This window comes from Tetranychus urticae, chromosome 1 (assembly GCF_039701765.1).
Source record: "Tetranychus urticae isolate SD_2017Ah chromosome 1, NJAU_TeUrti_SD_1.0, whole genome shotgun sequence".
NCBI classification, from domain to species: domain Eukaryota; kingdom Metazoa; phylum Arthropoda; class Arachnida; order Trombidiformes; family Tetranychidae; genus Tetranychus; species Tetranychus urticae.
In genome coordinates this window covers 4,429,380-4,453,286 of record NC_142958.1, presented here as the reverse complement: position 1 = coordinate 4,453,286, position 23,907 = coordinate 4,429,380, and the positions used below count along the sequence as shown (strand labels likewise).

Genomic DNA, 23,907 nt, shown 5'->3' with positions numbered 1-23,907 from the left:
TTTTTGGTTGAAAACTAATGGTTATCAACCAAGGTAAAACTCATGTTGACTATGCATTGTAAGGTGATAGTTTGAGGAGCTAATGGCTTAGATAAGGAACTTAAAATTAAACGATTAACAGCAAACAATTGAAATTTTTAATAGTCACGTAATTTACAGGTAAACAAACAATCTAATGTACATTTGTATAGCAAAATAACACAGAGTCATTTTTCAAACAGTTTAAGTAATCATTTTACAGAAGTCAATCAAATGATGGTTCAATTTGAATATAATGAGAATCACTAAGCTGAGTGATTCCAATTGTTGTCATTTAAAATTTTACATTCAATTTTTATAATAATTTATATAATTTCTGAGATTTTACGAGTTGAACTTAAAATAATCAAACTCTTTGAGATGATGAATTGACTAATAAATGATGGATGTTTGATTGTTTTGTTTGATAGAGCTTTTAGTCATAAATCAAACACTCGTTTTTTTACTCGTTTGAACAATTAAAGTCAATATAACAGGGCAATGAGAGTGCTCCAGGTGCAAAGATTGCTTTTAAGGCCCAAAAGGTACAAGAGATTCCGCCAATTATGCCAACTATCGAGATTTTGTAGTAATAAATCTTTTCCAGAGTTGATACTTTCCTGTAATCAAATGATAAATACAGAAATTTAAATATCACTGTTGAGCTTTAGATGAGGTTTTATTACTCACCATTCAGGCCAGTTTTCATCTTTCATGGAACATAATTTCAAATAAAAGAGAGGAGGCAAAATATAAGAAAGCATAGTTATAGATGAGCCACCCATAAGGTCGAGAATTTTGCCAAAATGAGGAATTGTTTCGCTAATAAACAAAACGAATATCAATGCCACCGTCCGAACAGAAAAGCGTTTCCAACCAAAAGCTGAGTAGAAAATTGAATTATTAAAAGAGTTGCTTAATTTATTATATAATAATGAAATATGACGTTTTATCAAGATAGAGCTTTGACGGTGTTAATTTCATTGTTTGACATAATCATTGGAAATTTCTATTCCATGATTTCATTATGTCAATAGTGTTTTGTTAAAACAAAAAAGGGAAAAAGCTCTATCTATAAAGTTTATCTAAATGTAAAAAAGGACTAACCATTTGGTATTTTGATCGCATTTTCAATTTCTAATATTGCCCCGTTAATTACAATGAGAAATGCTGCGAAAAGGTGACCAGATAATAAAAGAATGGCAGCATCTTTTGCGAGTCCATTGGGTATCGATGAGATTATATTGTTTTTAACACTTGATCCATAAGCAATATAACCAGTGATAGCAATAGGTACATATAAAACGATCAAAACTGTAGCAAAATAAAATGTATATGAGTCAATAACATGTGAATAATAAGATGAGTGATATTTTTAAGATAAAATTAGAGTTGAATACATGGTTTACATGTAATCTGATCACAAGTGGCGGACCTCTTTTCATTCGCCTCAACAAATAAAAAATAAGAGGGAAACTTACTTAAATAGCCGAAGATTACGGCTTTTGGAAACTTGGATTTATCTCTCATATCATTTTGATAGTTGGGGAAAATTGCAGTTCCTCCAAAAGCGAAAATAAAGGTACCGAAAGCCAACGAAACACTCGATATAGAAGGCTGCGAGGATGGTGCTGGCTTCATATCCGCTTTGACGAATTCTTTGGTAGCTTCCATCATAATTAAAACAATGGCTGATGTAATTGTAAATAAGGCGGCTGCAGCCACTGGCCACATTTCACCTGGACTACCAAGCATCATAAATGGTAATAAAGCAACGCCAACAATTAATATCCATAATCCAAATGATAGGTGAAAATACTGGCCGGCAAATTCCGATACCAATTGAGCACATATTAACAAAATTACTACTGCAGACCCAAGTAGACAGGTTTGAAGACAAAAGGATACGACTTTTCTAAAATTAGGTGATTGGAAGAAACAAGAAAAAAAATTAGATGAAACTATCAAAACAAGATTGATAGACTTACTTCATCCAGGAACCGTAAGCCATTTCTCCGATTGCTGCATACGGATATCGACAAGATTCACGAAATTCAGGCCATCTTTCTTCCAAAATGAGCCAACATTTACCAATAAGGATTCCACATATTCCTGCGTCAATCCAACACATGATTAGTAAAGGTAAACCACTCCAACCGGTTCGATCAAATGAGAAAGGTAAAGCCAATACCCCACAGCCGGCATTTTCACCGGCAATGAATAGTATTGCCACCAAAGTTCCCATTCCATGTTTTTTAATTGTTCCAGATTCATTATCATCTGACGACACAGACTAGAAATAATAATTTTTTTCAAAAAATATTTATGGTGTCAATACAATATCATTAAACACTTGTTGAGCATTGAACTATACATAAGCACAGTAATAAAACATGTAAAAAGGTAAGACTCCGTCATCAAAAGAGGTATATTTAGCTAAAGGATAAAGTAAATGAAAAGAAAGCAAATAATAACTAAACAATTCTTAAAAGTTATCAAAATTAAATTCGACAAGTTTTATTTAACAATTTGAATAAAACAACCGAAATAACGGTTACAATCGGCTGTTGAATCGGTAATTTTACCGCAACATAATAATGCGCAAGCCTTACCGTACCATATGAGCGGATGAATCCGAAAACGTTGACTGATGTTTACATTAACTAAACTGTCTCATTATCCAAAATATTTTATTTCGTGATCTATTCCAGACATCTTATCATTATGACCAAATTATTTAGTTTTAAGCTATCTTGAGTACTGTCCTTAAATCAATCTAAAGACATTGGCTACTTCAACAAAATCATCAATCTACAGATTTTCAAGACAACATCATGGATACTCACATTTCCAGTCAGACTTGTCTTTGAATCAATTCTTCTTGGTTTGGGTCCACTCAGAAATTTATTTGACATTTTGACGACACTAAATGATTAAAAATCCGTATGGCACAATTTAAAACGTTTGATTGTTATCCAAAATTATCATATAAAAGATTGGTCAAGATTTGGACAATAATTGACAGTTTAACAAGTGGATTCAAAGGGCTAGGAATACGGAATATAATTATCTATTCTGAAGGTTACGTTCCAAACCAAATTTTTTCCTCATAATTATACACTAAAAACAAACCAGTTTGTGTTAATAGTTTAATGAACAAATATATATAGTTTATATTCAATGGGCGGATATAATATGGATAAGATTACCATCAATATGGTTATGATTTAATCACAATCATTTTCAGTGGGTAACAAAAAAGTGATATTTCAGGAAAAAACTTGCGAGTTGAATGTTCATTATTGGTAAAGGAAAGCTACCAGAATAAACACTTTAATTAGACATTTAACTGTTTAATTTATGAGGTCATAAACAATTATGAAATTTTCATCTAGTGATCATCTTATTGTAGTGAAACAGATAGATTAATGCCAATTTTGCGGTTTCCATCCGTAAATCTTTCCATTCAACTCAATGAATGTAATACAATGAATTTAATCTAATCAACCAATTGACTACAGTCTGTTGAAAGGTACAAAAACAGAGTTTCCCCATAAAGTAAACATGATGAAATTGGAATATTTCTTTTGATGATTGATTAAAAGAGCAACTGTAAATATAACCTTTGAACCGGCAGTAAAAAAGTTTATAAAATAATTAAAAACTAAGAAGATGCTTCAAATTGCCGAAAATTTGGTTTATCACAACAATGGCGGAGGGTAAAAGATTATTCAATGAATTTATAACGCACCAATTATCGGGTTACAACTGGATAATAGGTGCGTCGATTAGATTTATAAACGATATCATCACAGTTCTGATTAAAATAAGGATTGAGAATAAAATAATTAAGCAATAAACTGAGCAAGAGTTATTTATTTGCATGTGGTCTAATTATGTATCAAACCCAAGTTCAGTTCAACGAATCTTAAGCTTAACCAACTGGTGGAGCCGGTGGTGCTGGTAATCCTGGTGCTCCTGGTAAACCTGGTGGTGCTGGTAAGCCTCCCGGTGGTGCTAGAGGAGGCATTGGAGGTAAAGGAGGGAATGGTGCTGAAGGGAAACTTGGTAATTTTGGTAATGCTGGTAAATTAGGTAATCGAGGAAGCTTTTTAGGTATTGGAAGTTCTGGGAATGCCGGTAAAGGTGGAAAGTCGGGAATTTGGGGAAAGCTAGGAAGAGCTGGGAATGAAGGTAAATCTGGTAAAGCAGGCAGTGACGGAAAACTGAAAAATGGATCGGCTGAAGTTGCAGCTATCGGTCCAAGTTGATTCGATGATGGTTGTGGTATAATCAATGGTGGTAAAGGTATTAACCTTGTCCTTTTTCGAGCTCGAGGTCTTGGTCTATTGGCTGAAGATCCACAAGAATTACAGCCAAATAAACAGGCAAAACGTTTGCTTCTCTCAACACTTTCATCTTTGCTATGAACACCATTACTGTCAATGTTTAGTTTTTGAGTTGATATCGGTATCGATGTTGATATATCAATGGGTAAAGTTATATAAATAAATAATCCATAAACTATATTGAATTTAACCCAATCAATGAATTGTACCATTATAACTCAAGTCCTTTGAAATATAAAATTTTAGCATCAAAATAAATTAAAATTTTCATTATCAGATGTTTCACATGTTTAAAAGCTACTGTTATTGATGTAATATTGCATTTAGAGTATTGATATTGATTATATCGGTAACAATTAGGTTTAAGGGTTGAATGGGTAAATCAAAAGGGAGATTGCAATGTTTTAATTTCCTGTTTTTCGTATTTTTACATGATGATACTAGACGGTTTGCATTTGATCAACCAGTCTGAGTAGGAATCAATGAAAATTAAACCACTAAATTGAAGTCATATTTTGACTATTCTCGCAATTTTAAAACAAATACTCTTTTGGCTCTATTTAATCACATGCATTCTCAGTTCATTCAACCAAACATTTGCTTCCAACGTTTTTGGTAAACTCAGGAAACTCTAATTTTATTTTTTGAAGTTGAATTATTTATAAATTGGTTCAATCTTGTGCGAAAAATTTGCTGATGTACTTTAAGTTAAGCACATTTCGCGATGACAATTACATTTCATAATCGACTGACCCATCTCATTGGTCTTTCGCCGAGCTAGGTCTTACGAGATTAGTCTTAAAGTCAAGCTTTTTTTATTTATAAAAATCTGAATTGAGATCTTCGTTTCTGCAAAACTTATCAATTGAATGTTGATTTAATTTGTCATTTAGCTTAATCATTTTTTTTATTGAAAATAATGTTAAATACAAATGTTATAAAAAATAGGAATTTATTAAGGTTGGCCAAGCGATTAATAAATCGTTTGATTCTCTCCGATCCTTTGCCGAGGTTTCATACAACGCAATGTATCCAAATATTCAAGTTTTCCTAAAACTTGCTGCTGATTTGAAATGATGTTTCGCTGATGATTCATAAAATGTTCAAGACAATTTCACATGTGAAAGAATTTTCTCATTTCATTGTAAAATTTATTCAGAGTTTCATCGTTTTCTTCCTATTTAGACTTGAAACTTGAAACTATGAAAATATCAGGGTCAAAGATGGCTCTAAATTAGCTTGGCAAACAGATGGTTTTCCCCTCCAAAGTTTATAACATTGATAAAATAAATTATTTTGCTGGATTGTTCAACTCGCTTCGGTTCCTTCGTATCTTAATCAAGTGTGCATCGGGTCCAAAAGCAAACCTTGTATTGAAAATGATTGCTTGCTGCATATAAAAAACTTCAATTGTCAAACTCAAAGTCGTCCCTGAACGCAATGGTAAGGCCACTTATATATGGCCTAACACAAAAGAGCTCCAGGATATCTAATTAATGTTTTAATTGGTGACGGGAACTCGAATCCATAAAAAATTTGATAAATTTGTTGAATTGAGTAACCAAAATTTATCAATGTTTAAACCATTAGCAACAATGGCACGGAGTCCAACATCTTGTGTGGGGCTCACGAATGAATCATTATATTCAATTTTTTAACCAAAGGTAGCTCAATCCAATCGTGAATCTATTTTCTTTTCTTTAACCTTTGCTACAATGTGTATGAAAATATTTAAATAAAGGTTAATAATTGTACCTTGATATTGAAATGACAACCTTTACCGTGAAAAGACCGTTTTTTAAAGGATGCACAAGAATAGCAATGTAATCCTTTTTAGACAATTAAAATTGAAATTGCATTGAATTAAAAAATAGAATACATGATAATTTATCTGTTAAGAATCAGTTACCCCGTGACTCCATCAGTGATAACTTTATGAAATCGAGCTCCTGAATTGTTTCTTCAATCAAAGATTGGTTTAGAAAAGAATCGTTTTGCTTCAATTTGTATTGGTATAAAAATGTTTAATAAACTAAGAAATCACAACAAACCAAGAAATAATTGAAAACTTTTGATCATTAAGTAAAATAATTTGATTTTCATAAATATTTCTTAATGGATCACACAGAAGATTGATTTTTGAACATCGAGAATGACAAAAAAAGAAAAATTAAGCAGAAAAAATGGCACATCAATCAGTTGAAATTTGTTTGCTCGAGAACGCTAAAAATATCTGCTCCAATGAAGTATCACTTATAATAAAATTTTCAAGTTGATAGGTTTCTTTAATTGTTTCCATTGTTTCAAAAAGATAAGACCATTTCAATGATTTATCAGGAATGTGATAAAATAAATTAACAAAATGATGCTGCTTCAACTCGGCATGTAACTTGGATTCAACTACTCGACGAACTTCCACCAAATAATCAGGATCCATAATTTTATCCACTTTGATTTTTATATACAAACTGAATCCTTGACCAAATTTGTGTCTTAAATGTTGAAGACTGCCCAAACATTTGAACTCACCGCTAACCATTATAGCGATTCGTGAGCAAAGAGTTTCACATTCTTCCATTGAATGACTAGTTAAGACCAAACAGCAACCTCGTTCTCTAACAGCAGATAATACGGTCCACATTCTTCGACGATTAGCAGCATCAACACCAGCAGATGGTTCATCAAGAAAAACAACTCGAGGTGCACCCACAAGAGCCATAGCTAAACTTAGTTTCCTTTTGTTTCCTCCACTGTAACAACCAGTGACTTTGTCAGCATGGAATTGCAGATCAACATCTGCAATTAATTGATTTACAACAACAGGAATACACTTTTCTTCCAGTCCCCGAAGTCGAGCAAAAAGATATAACATTTCACGTCCAGTAAGAAGATCAATAAGAGCATCATATTGAGGACAATAACCAATGCTTTGTTGGTAACCTCGCTTGCTATGCATGATGTCAAGCTCACCAATATAAGCGTTGCCTGAAGTCGGTCTAATATCACCTACAAGCATCTTAAATGTAGTCGATTTTCCAGCTCCATTGATACCTAACAAGCCGAAACATTCATTTTGTCGAACACCAAAAGTCAAACCTTCAACAGCTCTAAATTTACGATACTGCTTCTTTAAATCAATCACACTGAGAATATCTTGATCTGGAGATGCTCCATTTCGTTCGGAATATACACGATGTCTTTCAGCAGTTACATCAGAATCTTCACTCTCAATGTTACGTCTTCTCGGATCTTCATCAGCATAACTTGTGTGAAATGAAAGTTTGGTCAAGAGAACCTCTTTGATATCATTAACCCATTCGAGTCGATCATAATAAATTTCTAAAATAAGTAGAACCATCGAAAAGATTGCTGCTTCTCCAATTAGTTGCAACAATCTAGGTAAAACACCGTATTTCCAAGACAATGCATCACGATATTCAAAGCAATCATCAGTCTTTTCACAAATTTCTAATGGAAAAAGTTGAAACAATAGAATGAGTAATTTAACATTTAAATGAAAATGGCACAATTAAATGAAGACTTACTTGGACAACATCGATAAGTCATATCTGTTTCTGAGTAAGTTGCATTGACACATTGAACCTCCAGTAGTTTTGGCATAACTTGACTGCAAACTTTTGATTCAAGGGCAATACTGAAAGCTTTTACAATTGCCATGGTCATGGCATGGAGAGGGAAAAAGGCCACAATAATGTCAAATATTTGTTTGAAAGAATGTGAAACTATTTTAGGAACCAGACTTTCAATAATAAAGTTGATAATGGCCGTCATAACACCAAAAACGAGGAAAAGAAGCACGAGAAAAGAGTAACCGATACTGGGACGGTCAAATAGAAACGAAAAAACGTATGCCAATGGAATGGAAGCAACTCCAGAAGTAATTAATGACAATAAAAAGGCCACTGAAAATAAAATTTTTCATTAATTAACAATTTGCAACTGAAATTATTAAATCAACTACTATTAAATACTTACTTTGAATATTTAAATCGTTATGAAAGATTAGTTGAAAGTCTAAGGTAAGGACAACAGTAAAAATGCATAAAGTACATATTATGTGAATCATCATGTCAAAAATAAAATGGGAAATCCAATACATTATGGGATGAAGACCAGTCATAATTTGAAGTAACTTGGCTTTTGAACTTCGCTCATGGATAGGGACAAGAATGTGACTAGCAGCAAGAAAGGGCATTGTTATCTGTACCAAAAGTGACCATAAATGAGGTCGTACGGCTGTAGAAATAATTGGTTGAAGTAGATCACCTTTAGAAGGAAATGGATAGTTGTAGGTTTGAAAGCGAAATAAAGGACCATTCGAGGATTCTACAACTTTTATGGGGTCTGGATAAGGTGAAAGTGTTTTTGAATCGGTTAAATTTCGATATACCGTATCAAAAAGTAGATTTATGACAATTGGAAGAGAATGGAGAGCTTCTGTATTGTAATAAATTTTTAGCTCATAGTCCGTATATTCCATACTAACGATATAGTCGTGAATATATTGATTGATTGATAAAAATTCACCTAGTTTGAGCATGTAGTCATCAACTGATGTTGTTGAATTGAGGTAAGTAATTTTAGCATATTCAGCTGACAACACTTCTCCAAATTTTTCACCAAAGATGGTCGCATCACCAGATGGATTACTGTATAGCGCATTAGTTGATCCGTAGAGATGTTGTAAACTAAGCTGAACGGTTTGTTTGAAAAGTGTTACCATTCCAACAATTTTTTGATCCAAAAGCATGATTACGGCAAATAGAACAGTAGGAATAAATATTTGAAATAAAATTATTTTCCAATAACGCTTGGAATAGTTGAAACGTTTTATGAGCAATGCTTTGATTCGAAGGAAAAAAAGACAAAGTCCAGCAACAAAGAAAATCGTTGGATGAAGATAATCTTTGGCACTCATTTGTTCGCTATTTGTTTGAGCTGGTAAACTATTTGTTGCATCAGAGTTTAACTGATTGTTTGATTTAAAGAGTTGGGATCCAGTGTGGTTAAGTTGAGCTACTTCTGTGTCTACAACTCTAATAAAAACTTCTTCTAATGTGGTGTAACTCAAACCCCAGGAAGAAATTTTAAGTTCATCTTTTCTTTCTTCAAGGTCTTGAAAGAAAATGTGGAAAACATTTGAATTTGCATGTTCCTGCGGTAAAGAGTAAATGACTTCCCCTTCAACAGCATAAGTATTTTTGGCTCCTGGAAAATGAGTTTGCATTATTGCTGTTAAATCTTGAACTGAGCTTTCTTCCGATTTGGCTACTCTTAATTCATAGCCAGTTCCGAAAAGACGCTTCAAGTACATAGGTGATCCAAAACAGGCCAATTTACCTTTTCTCATGATAGCTACTCTTTCCCCAATAGCATCAGCTTCTTCAATGAAATGAGTAGTCATTATCACAGTTTTACGACTTTTAATTTCATTTAAAATGTTCCACACATCACGCCGAGATCCAGGATCTAATCCTGCAGTAGGTTCATCTAAAATGATAATTTCGGAATCACCAATTAGTGCAATACCTAAATTGAGACGACGCCTCATTCCACCAGAAAGTGAGTTAGGTTTTAGATGCCGAAAATTGTTAAGTTTTATGTCTTCAACGATCCGAGTCACTTCGTCTGAAAGCTTCGACATGGGGACACCTTTAATGGCACCATACAACATTAAATGATTTTCAACACTTAGCTCAGGTTGAAGGACATTAGCTTGGGGACAAAAGCTAAGGTTCCGACGAGCATCAGCGGTTTCTTCGAGAATGTCATGACCATCAATAATAACAGAACCACTGGTGGGAGGAATAAGACCAATAATAATACTCATTAAAGTTGTTTTACCAGCTCCATTCTCCCCTAATAGCATGGTTATCTGGTGATGAGGAATATCCAAAGATACATTGTTCACTGCTATTGATGGTGGATTACTGGTGTCGAATTCTTTGAGAACTTTTCTAATGGAAATTTTGACCTCATCGGATGGGGCAAGGGGCTCAAAATTATCGTGATCCCAGTCTAAAGGCTCTTCTCTTTTAGTTTTCTTGTTTGTTTTATAACGGAAAAGAGCATGAAGAGGGAACAGCCATGGCTTGGAAATACCATATTGTGATGGAATGACTTTTTCCAAATAGTATATTAAAGGTATATACATCAGGGACGTCACAAACAATATAATTATTATTATACCTAATGATAATTCACCGAAAACTGAGGCAGGTTCGAAAAGATTAGACCAAGTTGCACCATAACCATAAATCTCTTTTTGTTGGATAACTCTTATCGCCAAAGTTAAAGCCATATTTGGCAGGAAGCATGAAATAAATCTCAACTCTCTGGTTTCAATCACATCAACCAATGGATTGGTAGCAGGATCAATATAATAAGCTGGAACAATTTGGAGGGTCCAAAATAAAGCCCCAAAAACAACAGCTGAAATTGGACGATTGAAAGGTATGGATAAAGCTAAAGCTGATAGGGTGAAATTTAAACCCCAAAGAGCAGTAATGAAGAAAACGAGCGAATATGACGAGTAATTAAAAACGCAAGCATTTCCATTTATAATTTTCATAGTAAAAAGTCCAGTTACAATGAGAGCTTGAACTAAGAAAATGGCGTAATGATCAGCAAGATGAGCAAACCAATAAATCCAATCCATAAGTCCAGTTATTCTATACATTTCTCTGATTTGGTTGGACTTTTCGGAAGTGATACGCTTAATAATAAAAACATAAGAAATGATGAAGCCAAAAACTAGTACCCATGGAGTTAAGTCTGAAAGATTATCACTAGCTGTAGTGTGAGATGGGTATGGGAAGCGATAACCTTTGACCAATCCTGAAGATAAAACTTTTGTCATGTCCAATTCAATTTCGGGGAATTTTTCAGTCAAATAGGCTAAATTAACAAGAGTTTGGAGATTTGAAAATGTATTGTAAGGAGCTTCAACGCAAGGATATGAATTTGTTTTGACACAAAATGTTGTTTTCAACCAATGAGGCATCCGGGAACGAATAGTATACGTAAATGCAGGAGCATTAGCTTTTTCTTGATCAAATAAGACTCCAAAAATTAAAGCGTTTGGATCAATGGCTATCATTTTAAGATATTCACTGTAAAGATCTTCCGATGTTGAAAAATTGGCAAACGTTGGTCGAATTCCAGTCATCGACAGCTTTTTTTCGATCATTGTCATTCTATTGACAGTCTTTTCATCATTAGGTGCGTATAGAATATTAGAAAAACCGAAAATACTTGGGTCAAAATTGAATGAAGGATCCGGGAAGGTTTGAGCTGGAACGCGAGAAGTGGTGCTGCTAGGTAATGATCCTAGACGGATAAGAACAATAACAAAGATGATTGAAATCGTCAATGGAATCAAAAACTCGCATAATAATTCGGAGATGTGATTTCGACGAACAATCAATGATTTCCAAAGCATAATCTTGACTTGCTGGTTAATTCTATTTCGACCACTTTTGTAGGTCTCTGATCGAGCCATTTTGAAATTTGATCAATATAACAGATACACAGGAGATCAAAATGAATTGAACTAAATTTTGTTCGATATTTTCACGGTAATCACAGTTAAAGGTAAGAAAGAATGAAGTACAAAAGAGCCAATAACAAAAAGAGAAATAACCAAAAGGCGGAAATAACAAATTGACCACCAAGTCAAAGGGTAGAGTGGAATGATAGTCCTCGTGATTTAGGTTCAAATAACACAAAATAATGATGAAACACCATCATTAAACTAACAGGCAATCATTTGTTTATAAGCGATGACGGATACATATATTTGAATAACTGAGAAGGTGCAAAGTATAGTGATTTCCAAGGATTGAAATTATGATGTAAATGAATTTTTTCAACCTGGAAGGAGGAGTAAAATAAAAAATAGAATTAGAAATGACAGGCAAATTAAGATAATCATTATTGATTGGTTAATTATCACAACAGATTAAAACATGAATAAACTTCATAATCTGGCATTCAGAGTAACACAGTGACTACACTGATGACTGTATTGAGTTCACTTCTACTCTTTGTTAGTGTACAATCTCCAACGTTGTCAAGGTAACAGAGAAAACAATAAGATTGTTCAGTTTTATCAATTTTACCAGAATTTTGCCAGAAAATCATCAATTTAAATTCCCATTTAAGTCCATTCAGAGTACAATGATTATTTGAAATAAATTTAGTTAAAAGCTTACAATTCCAATCAATTTAAATATTGTTTGATAGGAAAATAGCTTCATTAGCTATTTATACGAATGTTTAAGATAAAGGTAACCAAAAAGTTGACAAATGTAGTGACTTAATCGCATGATTTCGGTTCCCATAGAATACTTCATCAAAATAATGATACATTATTCACTGATTTTTTTCTTAAACAATCTCAATAAAGCTGGCAATTGCCACAATTACATTGTATAACAAGATATGCTATTTACAGGAAATTACTTTCGACGAGGACAGCTTTAAAGAGTGGAGAAGACAGTGAAAATAATGAACAGGACACTCAATAGATGAACTGGTAGATAATGAATAATCTTAAACAATTTTATCAAACAATGAGTACATTATATTTGATTACTGTGAGGATTGTTGGAATCCCTTTGTTCTTGAAAAGTGCCTTCTCCACTCTTTAAAGCCGTCTCCATCAAAAGTAACTGAAACTGTAACTGTAAATCAAAATAGTCATATTCCTGATTATTTTAGATAAAACTACATGATATTTAGAAACATTTAAATGATCATTGAGTCATAAATTATAACTATTGAATATTTGAAAGCAATAGCAGCAGCAAAAATTGTCAAAACTAACCTTGATTATTGTTCATTCACTTTGCACGAATCATCACTTTTACTTTTCATTTTCCTGTTTCCCCGACTTCACAATTTAATGATTTAAAGATGGATACAAGAGGTCTCTTGGAAACGTACCATTAAAACATTTTGTTTCTAAATTCTGGTAATTCAATCATGATGTGAGTTGACTTGACACATGGTTTTATGTAACATGGAAAATTGAAAATGGCTACAAGAAAAGCCAAGAGACGTGAAAAAACAACAGGTTGATCTGGTTAGAATTGATTGGTCCAGAATATAGCAATAGAGTCTTTCATTAATCTGGTTAACTACTGTAAACTTTGAATCACTTTAAGTTAAAGGCACCATAAACAGGATCAACACAATGGTGAAAAGCATAACCAAAAAGCCATTGTTTAATGTTGTTGATAGGGTTGCTATGGTTAATGTTGAGAGTTGCTTAATATTTGCTGTACAAGATATGTTCATGAAGACATGATTCTCTAATCCTTGTCAGATATTTTCAAGTAATGAGACACAATGTGAAAAATTGGTTAACTGGTTTAATACCCTGGTTTAGATTACTAATTTAAAATTGGATGAATAAATTACAACAAAGAAAAAAATTTAAAAGAGCAACAATTGATTTCAATATTCTTAACAAATACAAAATGAAATACATTTCTCACTTTCTTCTCACCTCCCTCTTTTACAGCTCCTTTGTTTTTTCTTGCCTTTCCAATTTCAACACAAATCAGATTTATTGACAATTTATTTCAATTGTATCTTGATTTACACTATTTTTAGTTCCAATTGTCTTCCATTTTCCATATTTTGAAATATTTACAACTCAACAATTATCAAGCTGCTTCAATTTTTATCAAGTGAACGTGAATTTTTAGCATGAAAATACATTTAGTTTTGTGTTGATTGTTTCATTTTGTATGTTTGATAACTCTGACTCATGATGAACCTTTCAACCTTTTATTTCACTATAAATGAATCACATCCAGTAATTTAATCTATTTAATTGTAATTGCAATTACTTAACCACTGTGAAACCATATGCTATTACATCTTTAATCTAATACCAATCTAATGTCAGGGAATAATTTCATTTCAATCAACCATGAAAACAAGCTATTCTGTCAACAATTTGTTGCTTTATTGTTCTCGGTTAACTGTTGAAATATTATCTCAATGCTCTGTTAATTGATTTTGAAACTGAAAAAAGATGCAAATGATTCGGTAGACTCAAAAGTCTACTTAATTATGGACAAGGGTAAACGAGAACCCGTCAGCTCACTTTTTCATGTTCAGTCTCAGCTAGCTGAGTCGATTTTCAAGCTGATGAAGATTGAATCTTAATAGCTAAATTGTGTCTGAATTTATTTATATTATTTCATGCCGGTCTGAAATAGATTGGTTCGAGTGAAATAAGATTTTATTCAATCTCTGCAGATTATGTCAGGTTACTTTGAACATGAAAAAGTGAGCTGACGGGTTCTCGTTTACCCACACCTATGAACAAAGAGTGCAGTAAATTATCTACTCTTTGATGAGTATACGATATGTGCTTAGATTATCTTGAGTAAACCTTTTTTTCCTAGAACAGCCAAAGCAATTCACCTTGATGTAAAATTGATCCTATTATAACTCTTTATAATCTTCACATTTCTCGAGCTCTTAAAGCTACCGATGGAAGTATTGATCCTTAAAATCGCCTGACAGTTGAACATTATGGGAACAGTGTTACCGTAAACGGTATACCTTTATTTCGCCAATCAAGACGATTTAAAGATGATCTTCTTAAGGCTAAATTGGATTTATTTTTAATTAAAGTTGCAACTTTATTCAAAGTAGTAGTAAAAAATACACAAGATGCGCCATAAATCATGAATCTTAATGCGATTTATCAATTAGCTAGTCATAATGGAAATTCAAACTTCAAATTCAGCCAAATGGCAGGCCTGGTGGCGCCGGAGGTGCTGGAGGTGCCGGTGGTGCTGGTAAACCTGGCGCTCCTGGTAGACCTGGGGCGCCTGGTAAACCTGGTGGTGCTGGTAAGCCTCCTGGTGGTGCTAGAGGAGGCATTGGAGGTAAAGGAGGGAATGGTGCTGAAGGGAAACTTGGTAATTTTGGTAATGCTGGTAAATTAGGTAATCGAGGAAGCTTTTTAGGTATTGGAAGCTCTGGGAATGCCGGTAAAGGTGGAAAGTCGGGAACACTGGGAAAGCTAGGATAAGCTGGGAATGAGGGTAAACTTGGCAATTGTGGAAAATTGTAAAAGGGATTGGGTGAAGTCGCTGATGATGACGATATTGCCCCATATTGATTTGATGATGATTGATTTGGTGATGGTATAATCAATGGTGGCAAAGGTATGTACCTTGTCCTTTGTCGAGCTCGAGGTCTTGGTCGACCGGCTGGTGAACCACATGAATTGCAGCCAAATAAACAGGCAAAACGTTTGCTTCTTTCAACACTTTCATCTTTGCTATGAACACCATTATTGTCAATGTTTAGTTTTTGAGTTGATATCTGTATCGATGTTGATGTATCAATGAGTAAAGTTATGAAAATAAATAAACCAAAAATTAGATTGAATTTGACCCAATCAATGAGTTGGAACATTATAACTTATTAAAAAATCATTTGTAAATCAAATATAACATTAAATATTGTAAATCAAACTTTTTATTGTATTACTTGTTGAAAAGTAATATTGTATAACAGCAATCGGTCATAATTTTCATTTCACAATTCATTCTCACTACCTTCAAGATGTATTTTCACCATTAAAAAATATCCGAAGATGATGGTGAACATGGGAAATTCATTGAACTATTGAAGTATATCTATTTGTCATAAATTAAGTTTTACCAATTACATTATTTACATCTTCCATCAACACAAATGTTGACTTAAGTGTTTGATAAAACCCTCTTCCTTATTTAAAACTTGTAAACTTGCTAGATTTTTCAGGTCAATTAGATTCATTAATTTAAATTACTTCAATTGAATTACATAAATAAATAGTGTTACAATTGACAAGATAAATATAAAATTAACAGCGAAAATTAACGTTGCTGAAAAACCGTAAGAAGTAAGATGAAAAAGGATTGACCAGCATTTTTCAAGCAAACGTTTCCATCTTCATTTTCGTTGATTAGGACAATTGGTGCAAGAAAATCTAAATTTATTCACAATTTAAGTTAAACGTTGAACAGCAACCGTAAGTTGACATTTAGAACTACAAAGTAGCAACTAATTAAACAATTTTCCAGTCTTGATCGACTTTTGATATTAAATAAACTCGTGATGTTTACCAGGAAAAAAGACGGCACTGAACCAATAGATTGAATTGAGAAAAGTCGAGTATAAAAGGCAAGTTTAGGTTGAATTGAAAGTATAGTTGATTAGTAAACAGTTGATAAACATTTAATCTTGAAAGACTTCAGTGAATCCCAAAAGTTACAATGAATTTCAAACTTGTCACCTTATTTTCCCTTTTAGTGGTCTTCATTGCCTTCAGTGTTGATGTCGCTCAAGCAACAAAAATGGGAGAAGCAAAAGCCAGAGCTGCAAGAGATTCGGAAACTTCTAAATCATGGTCAGAAAATGGTGTCACGATTAGCTGCCATTACAGAAATGGTGCTCTAATTAGCGAATGTATTGGATCGCAACCCTGTTCAACCTCACCTAAGAAATGTCCACCAAAACAATGAAATTGCAGATGAAGGTGAAGTTTATTAGAGAGTAAACTTGAAAAGTGACTTTTGTCTATTGAAATGAATTAACATGATACTGTAGTCTAATAAATTGAAATTAAAATTTGAATCATCCCTGAGCCTAAAACTTAATTCGGATTATTTTGATTTTTCGCTAAAACTCGAACTCTTTTAATGTTTAAAAAATTGCATGAAACTGTGAGGTAAGTATGTAACTTATAACTTTGAATTGGAAAGTTTAAAATGAAATGTTTGAAAACAATTAATTTTACAATATTTAAAATGGATTCAAATTAAATTGAAGTGTTAGAAAGCATTTGTTGCTATAAAATGTCAATTTTTCAAAACAATTGGTGCTTTCTAAAGACTCATCAATTCAATGGGAATCTATCATAATTATACTTTATTGTTTTGACAATCAATCTAAAAGTTTGGTGTGACTTTTCAATCCCTTTTCAGCATCCACAAGAGCTTCTAATTTGTCAAGTGTGGTCCTCAATTCGGTCAAATTTAAATCGTTTGCAGATCCATTTCTCAGGTCAGCGTTGTCATTAATCCTGTGAATTTCAACCGTCAAATAGTAAGTCCAGGCTCCTACTACAGCACCAAGAAAAGTACCAATTGTGCTTGCTGTTAACCAAAACATGTCTGACCACATATCGCCCAGACCAATCATGAAACCAAATAGACGAGCTGGTAAATCACGAGCAGGATTGATAGCAGCACCTGCATTGGATCCGAAGGCTAGAATGACGGCTATAAGGACAAAAAGTAGACCAAAAGGTGTTGCACTCTTTGAGTTGTGATTATTGGATCCATCAATCAATACCATAATGGCAAACATTAAAATACCAACACAAAGAACTTGATCAAGAATCACAGTTTCATGGTCAACAGGACGAATTCCTGGGTTAGACATGAATAGAGAAGCAGTTTTACTGGGAAAAGTGCCATTAAGTCCACTTCGTGCCACAATGGCTAACCTTTGATTGGCAAAGCTAACCACAGTTGCAGCAAATCCTCCAATAAACTGTCCAGCAAAATAGACTGGAACAGACTTCCAAGGACATTTACGCAAAGTGGCGAGGGCAAACGTGACAACTGGATTCACATGACCAGCTGTTGAAGTCGCAAACAAAATTCATTAATGCTGATTCAAAGTCAAAATTCAAAGATTATTTTTGTACAAAGAAATGCAATTCTACTTCGTTTTTGGGTGAGCATAAAGTTTATACTTGAATCTGAATCAAGAAGATACTATTCATCATAGACTTCAATAGTTACATTGAAAAAGCAAACTAAAAATTAAAATTAATTGTAAATTCGAAACGGAACATTTGTTCGAATGATTAATAGAACTGAAATTGATAAAAAATGAAATCCAATTAACATGTAATGAAGTCTTAAGAATTTTAAAAGTCTGAAAATAGACACTTGATCAATTGAATATGACACATCTAACAAGTGTAAATAGTTGGAATGTAAACAATTAGTTGAACCAGAAATAATCTTGAATAGATAATGAAGCTGAATAGCACATGATTTACCTGAGACTGTGGCTCCAAATACAACTGCAATGTACAAACCAACTCCAGCTGTTGTAGCTATAGCAAAATGATCTGATGGATGGCCAAATGTGTAGGTTGCAACGGCATTATCAATTAGTACCTGTTGAGTGGACACAAAATGTGATTAAAAGTAATGTTGACGCTTAGAGTTGCCTGAAGACTCACTATGAGAATGAATGTTCCTACAAGTTCAATGATAAACTGTTGATACAAGAGGTTTTTTGTTTTAAATTTGCTTAAAAATTGATAAGCAATTTGAGCCATTCTAACAGCAAATATGAATAAAAGAGAGAAAAGAAATGAGTAAAAATGAAATCAGTAATTAATGGTTAATTCAATTTTTGCATACACAGCGTAAACAGACGGATGTAAACTGATTTGCTTTATGATTTACTTTCAATATTACAAATCTTATTTCATTATTTTCAGACTATCAATATTTATCAGTTGCAAGTTGATAAAAAAGGAGCTTCTTTTCATCTATTCACTCTTACCGTCTTTAAATCAAGGATCATCATTGCCTCATCATCATCTTCATTATTCCAATATTCATACCTTTACTAATCAAGAATAATCTCTAATCGATAGATTTAATGCAAAAGATTGCACTTGCATGTTTACAAGCAGACATTTAAAGAAGCGATTCCATCTCATTAGAGCTAAACTTTTTTATCAACTTTTCCAAAACCAAAAGTCCAATATTTGAATTTCAATATTCATGATTGAGGAAGAATTGCAAGCTAAATTGATTCAAATTTTGGATTCAAAAGTTTACTATCTCAGTCTGGTGATTGTCACAATTGAGTCACACCTTTCTTAGTAAACAATCATTGAATCAATTCAAAACATTCACTTGAGTCGGTACTTGAAAGTGAATATTATAATCATAATGTATGATGAAATTTTTTAAAGTGAATTTTGTTGGAAAAAGAATATTTTTTTCGTTGAAAATAAAATTTGGTGAAATTGAATTTATGATATTCTTTGGCTCTATTCAATGACATGCTTTTGTTCATGTTTTAAAATAAAATGAATTCACTTAAGAATGATTTTGTTTACGTTTGAATTGATTACCTTGAGCGCATCTCTTGAAGTTAATCGTTACTTTTAACTCTCTTAACAATGAATGATAAATTATCAAGTGTTACCCGAAATTGTTGATCAATTAATGATCGATTATGAGATAATCATTGAGATTCAACAGTAGATTTACTTTGGAGTGATAATCTGAACACTTTGAAATGTTATCTTTACTAATTGAAATGAAAAGATGTATCGATACAGTTGGACTCAAGTTGAGTAGTATGAGTAATTTACTGAAATATTCATGGATTTGGACTATGAAAAAAGACACTGAATTTTGTATACGATCTTGGATTGAACAAATGCTTGGAAATTGAATAAGTTTGTTTAATTAAACATTTGAAGGTTGACAGAGATTGAAGTGTAAAGTTATAATGTAAACGGGTATTTACCTTTACAGGGTTTATGATCCTGATCCAAGTTTATGCACAATTTTGTAGGAAATTAAAAACACCCAAAAATAAACAAATGTTAAGTTACCTTAAAAGTTTAAACTTGTTCATTTGACTTTGTTTAATTTTCAAAAGTTGCTATTTGATTCATAATTTAAAAATAAATATCAACTTTGCACAAACTCAAACAATGAATGCGTCTTGAGTGCAATGTGTTGGGTTAAATATTGAAGCATCTTAAAATAACATTGTTGGCAATGTCTCAGTCAGTATTTTTGTGGTCGCACAATTAACTGAAATTTGATCAATTGATGTTGCACCCAGATGGTATGGCAAATATTTAACCTAGTTAAAGAAGCAAGCTTTAAATTACCAACAACAACATTTACAAATCATGACATAAGCTCGACTTTTATTAGCCTCAGTTTCGGGCCTCCTCAAGATGCTATCATTTTTATTAAGTTAAGTTGCTGATTGAATGCATCGCCTCGTAGCTAGAAATTGTCAAATTGCTTACAATTGTTAGTAAAGATTTGTTACAAATGATAAAATTTATATCTTTTTCTATCAAGACTTTTGAGGGGTTATAAAAATATACAAGTTTATACTGCTTTTTTCATGAAAGGAGAATACCCTTTAGAATGTCCAGAAAAGGCGATAATAAAACTTTTCAATTGGCTTGATTAGTTTAGACTATTAATATGATGAATCCATTGAAAATGAACTCGTTATTAAAGTAACATTTTCAAGTGACGGAAACTCAACCATGATTGATGGAGTTTGCACATGGCTATTCGACAAGCAAAGGGGAAAAACGAATGAAAATATCGACAATTGCACATATAACTAGCTTTTAGTATTTTGTGAATTTTTTTAAATCAACATTCAGATTATGTAATAAAAATATTTTAAAATAAAATTAGTTTATCCGAGGGGTTCTTTAAATAAAAATCAACAAAAAATGGAAAAAAGTTTTCTAAAAGAAATTAATTGTAGCTGAGTTTAAATAGCCAGATCATTGATAATCGAAAAAAATAACAATCTAATCAAAATTGATGTACAAATCCTCTGAATAGAGCAAATTGTAAGTCCGTGTATAGGCTGCGAGTTGTATATTTTTGATCAATTTCAATGTGAATTGCATTGAATGATGCAAACAACCCCAATCTAGATATGAGGCTCTCATCATCGCTCTAATGTCTCTACAATTTTGCCATAATACAGTTCATAAACTGAGTGAATTTTCATTGTTGAATGCTTTGTATGATACAAGATCTGTTTAACATGTGATGATAAGTCCACTCTAAAAAATCCATTATAAACTATCCTATAACAACTTTTTGTTAGTAGCAAATATCAAAAACACTGATCTACCTGAAAAATATTATGTGCTAACAAATGTGCTTGCAAGACCATACACATCGGCATATAATCGACTTAAGACTAAAAACAAAAAATAAAAAAGAGACAGCAGCGTATTTAATAATTCAGTTTTTTATTCAGGTAAGATTCAAGCATGACAAACACAGGTTTGACCAGAAGAATTGACATAACGATTAACAAATGATTTTCCTGCTGAACCTGAACTTGATGCTGCTGATCCTGCACCTGAAGATGCTGATGAACCTGAAGCTGCTGCTGCTCCTGATGAAGCTGCTGCTGATGATCCTGAACCTGATCCTGATGATGCTGAGTTAGGTGAGTTACTGGTTGATGTTGTTGTAGTTGTTGTTGGTCCTGATGATGAATCTGAAGCTGCTGCTGCTGAACTTGATGCTGCTGATCCTGAAGCTGCTGATCCTGATGAACCTGAACCAGATGATCCTGAACCTGATGTACCAGATCCTTGTCCTGATGAACCTGGTCCAGATGGTCCTGAACCTGAAGCTGCTGCTGCTACTGATGAAGCTGCTGCTGATGATCCTGAACCTGATCCTGATGATGCTGAGTTAGGTGAGTTACTGGTTGATGTTGTTGTAGTTGTTGTTGGTCCTGATGATGAATCTGAAGCTGATGCTGCTGATGCTGCTGCTGCTGAACTTGAAGCTGCTGATGATGATCCTGATCCAGTGTTTGATGCTGTTGCAGGTGCAGATGATGAGTCTGAAGCTGCTGCTGCTGAACTTGATGCTGCTGATCCTGAAGCTGCTGATCCTGATGAACCTGAACCAGATGATCCTGAACCTGATGAGCCAGATCCTTGTCCTGATGAACCTGAGCCAGATGATCCTGAACCTGATCCTGATGATGCTGAGTTAGGTGAGTTACTGGTTGATGTTGTTGTAGTTGTTGTTGGTCCTGATGATGAATCTGAAGCTGATGCTGCTGATGCTGCTGCTGCTGAACTTGAAGCTGCTGATGATGATCCTGATCCAGTGTTTGATGCTGGTGCAGGTGCAGATGATGAGTCTGAAGCTGCTGCTGCTGAACTTGATGCTGCTGATCCTGAAGCTGCTGATCCTGATGAACCTGAACCAGATGATCCTGAACCTGATGAACCAGATCCTTGTCCTGATGAACCTGAGCCAGATGATCCTGAACCTGAAGCTGCTGCTGCTCCTGATGAAGCTGCTGCTGATGATCCTGAACCTGATCCTGATGATGCTGAGTTAGGTGAGTTACTGGTTGATGTTGTTGTAGTTGTTGTTGGTCCTGATGATGAATCTGAAGCTGACGCTGCTGATGCTGCTGCTGCTGAACTTGAAGCTGCTGATGATGATCCTGATCCAGTGTTTGATGCTGGTGCAGGTGCAGATGATGAGTCTGAAGCTGCTGCTGCTGAACTTGATGCTGCTGATCCTGAAGCTGCTGATCCTGATGAACCTGAACCTGATGAACCATATCCTTGTCCTGATGAAGCTGCTGCTGATGATCCTGAACCTGATCCTGATGATGCTGAGTTAGGTGAGTTACTGGTTGATGTTGTTGTAGTTGTTGTTGGTCCTGATGATGAATCTGAAGCTGATGCTGCTGATGCTGCTGCTGCTGAACTTGAAGCTGCTGATGATGATCCTGATCCAGTGTTTGATGCTGGTGCAGGTGCAGATGATGAGTCTGAAGCTGCTGCTGCTGAACTTGATGCTGCTGATCCTGAAGCTGCTGATCCTGATGCACCTGAACCTGATGAACCATATCCTTGTCCTGATGAACCTGAGCCAGATGATCCTGAACCTGAAGCTGCTGCTGCTCCTGATGAAGCTGCTGCTGATGATCCTGAACCTGATCCTGATGATGCTGAGTTAGGTGAGTTACTGTTTGATGTTGTTGTAGTTGTTGTTGGTCCTGATGATGAATCTGAAGCTGATGCTGCTGATGCTGCTGCTGCTGAACTTGAAGCTGCTGATGATGATCCTGATCCAGTGTTTGATGCTGATGCAGGTGCAGATGATGAGTCTGAAGCTGCTGCTGCTGCTGATGCTGCTGCTGCTGAACTTGAAGCTGCTGATGATCCTGAACCTGATGAACCAGATCCTTGTCCTGATGAACCTGAGCCAGATGATCCTGAACCTGAAGCTGCTGCTGCTCCTGATGAAGCTGCTGCTGATGATCCTGAACCTGATCCTGATGATGCTGAGTTAGGTGAGTTACTGTTTGATGTTGTTGTAGTTGTTGTTGGTCCTGATGATGAATCTGAAGCTGATGCTGCTGATGCTGCTGCTGCTGCTGATGCTGCTGCTGCTGAACTTGAAGCTGCTGATGATGAGTCTGATCCAGTATTTGATGCTGGTGCAGGTGCAGATGATGAGTCTGAAGCTGCTGCTGCTGAACTTGATGCTGCTGATCCTGAAGCTGCTGATCCTGATGATCCTGATCCAGATGATCCTAAACCTGTTGAACCAGATCCTTGTCCTGATGAACCTGAGCCAGATGATCCTGAACCTGAAGCTGCTGCTGCTCCTGATGAAGCTGCTGCTGATGATCCTGAACCTGATCC

General features: G+C 34.3%; 4 protein-coding genes across 6 annotated transcripts in view; all 4 read right to left on the bottom strand.

The window, feature by feature from the left end:
• Nucleotides 1-114: 114 nt before the first annotated feature.
• LOC107363277 (uncharacterized) lies at nt 115-3,147 on the bottom strand. Its single transcript, XM_015930485.3, has 6 exons — nt 2,865-3,147; nt 2,007-2,311; nt 1,500-1,933; nt 1,126-1,332; nt 709-901; nt 115-638 (listed from the first exon to the last, which is right to left on the bottom strand). The coding sequence occupies exons 1-6, from the start codon at nt 2,931-2,933 to the stop codon at nt 482-484; spliced, it is 1,365 nt and encodes a 454-aa protein (XP_015785971.1). The 5' UTR covers nt 2,934-3,147; the 3' UTR covers nt 115-481.
• Nucleotides 3,148-6,370: 3,223 nt separating this feature from the next.
• Nucleotides 6,371-13,918, bottom strand: LOC107363265 (phospholipid-transporting ATPase ABCA3). 2 transcript variants are annotated; one of them, XM_015930467.3, is made up of 4 exons: nt 13,216-13,918; nt 8,364-12,260; nt 7,913-8,290; nt 6,371-7,835 (listed from the first exon to the last, which is right to left on the bottom strand). In XM_015930467.3, the coding sequence occupies exons 2-4, from the start codon at nt 11,887-11,889 to the stop codon at nt 6,559-6,561; spliced, it is 5,181 nt and encodes a 1,726-aa protein (XP_015785953.2). In that variant the 5' UTR covers nt 11,890-12,260; nt 13,216-13,918; the 3' UTR covers nt 6,371-6,558. The 2 variants fall into 2 exon arrangements, with proteins under 2 accessions (XP_015785953.2, XP_015785961.2); XM_015930475.3 differs by lacking the exon at nt 13,216-13,918 and having other exon boundaries at nt 8,364-12,433.
• A 3,274-nt stretch (nt 13,919-17,192) lies between these two features.
• LOC107363249 (aquaporin-10) lies at nt 17,193-20,116 on the bottom strand. Of its 2 annotated transcripts, XM_015930456.3 has the most exons (4): nt 19,974-20,116; nt 18,664-18,763; nt 18,478-18,598; nt 17,193-18,049 (listed from the first exon to the last, which is right to left on the bottom strand). In XM_015930456.3, the coding sequence occupies exons 2-4, from the start codon at nt 18,760-18,762 to the stop codon at nt 17,349-17,351; spliced, it is 921 nt and encodes a 306-aa protein (XP_015785942.1). In that variant the 5' UTR covers nt 18,763; nt 19,974-20,116; the 3' UTR covers nt 17,193-17,348. The 2 variants fall into 2 exon arrangements, with proteins under 2 accessions (XP_015785942.1, XP_015785933.1); XM_015930447.3 differs by lacking the exon at nt 19,974-20,116 and having other exon boundaries at nt 18,664-18,863.
• A 1,367-nt stretch (nt 20,117-21,483) lies between these two features.
• Nucleotides 21,484-23,907, bottom strand: part of LOC149094420 (uncharacterized) — a 19,598-nt gene continuing 17,174 nt past the window's right edge. Inside the window, exon 3 of the mRNA XM_089266298.1 lies at nt 21,484-23,907. This exon is cut by the window's right edge and continues 2,315 nt beyond it. Coding sequence (XP_089122424.1) covers nt 21,484-23,907 — 2,424 coding nt within the window.

Coding starts and splice junctions, on each gene's coding strand:
- LOC107363277 (XM_015930485.3), bottom strand. CDS start 2,933: ATGTCAAATAAATTTCTGAGTGGACCCAAACCAAGAAGAATTGATTCA. Junction 2,312..2,864: donor AGACAAGTCTGACTGGAAAT/GTGAGTATCCAT, acceptor TATTATTTCTAG/TCTGTGTCGTCAGATGATAA. Junction 902..1,125: donor TGCGATCAAAATACCAAATG/GTTAGTCCTTTT, acceptor TTTTCTACTCAG/CTTTTGGTTGGAAACGCTTT.
- LOC107363265 (XM_015930467.3), bottom strand. CDS start 11,889: ATGGCTCGATCAGAGACCTACAAAAGTGGTCGAAATAGAATTAACCAG. Junction 8,291..8,363: donor TAACGATTTAAATATTCAAA/GTAAGTATTTAA, acceptor TTTTATTTTCAG/TGGCCTTTTTATTGTCATTA. Junction 7,836..7,912: donor GACTTATCGATGTTGTCCAA/GTAAGTCTTCAT, acceptor TTTTTCCATTAG/AAATTTGTGAAAAGACTGAT.
- LOC107363249 (XM_015930456.3), bottom strand. CDS start 18,762: ATGGCTCAAATTGCTTATCAATTTTTAAGCAAATTTAAAACAAAAAAC. Junction 18,599..18,663: donor TAGGAACATTCATTCTCATA/GTGAGTCTTCAG, acceptor TCCACTCAACAG/GTACTAATTGATAATGCCGT. Junction 18,050..18,477: donor ATTTGGAGCCACAGTCTCAG/GTAAATCATGTG, acceptor CGACTTCAACAG/CTGGTCATGTGAATCCAGTT.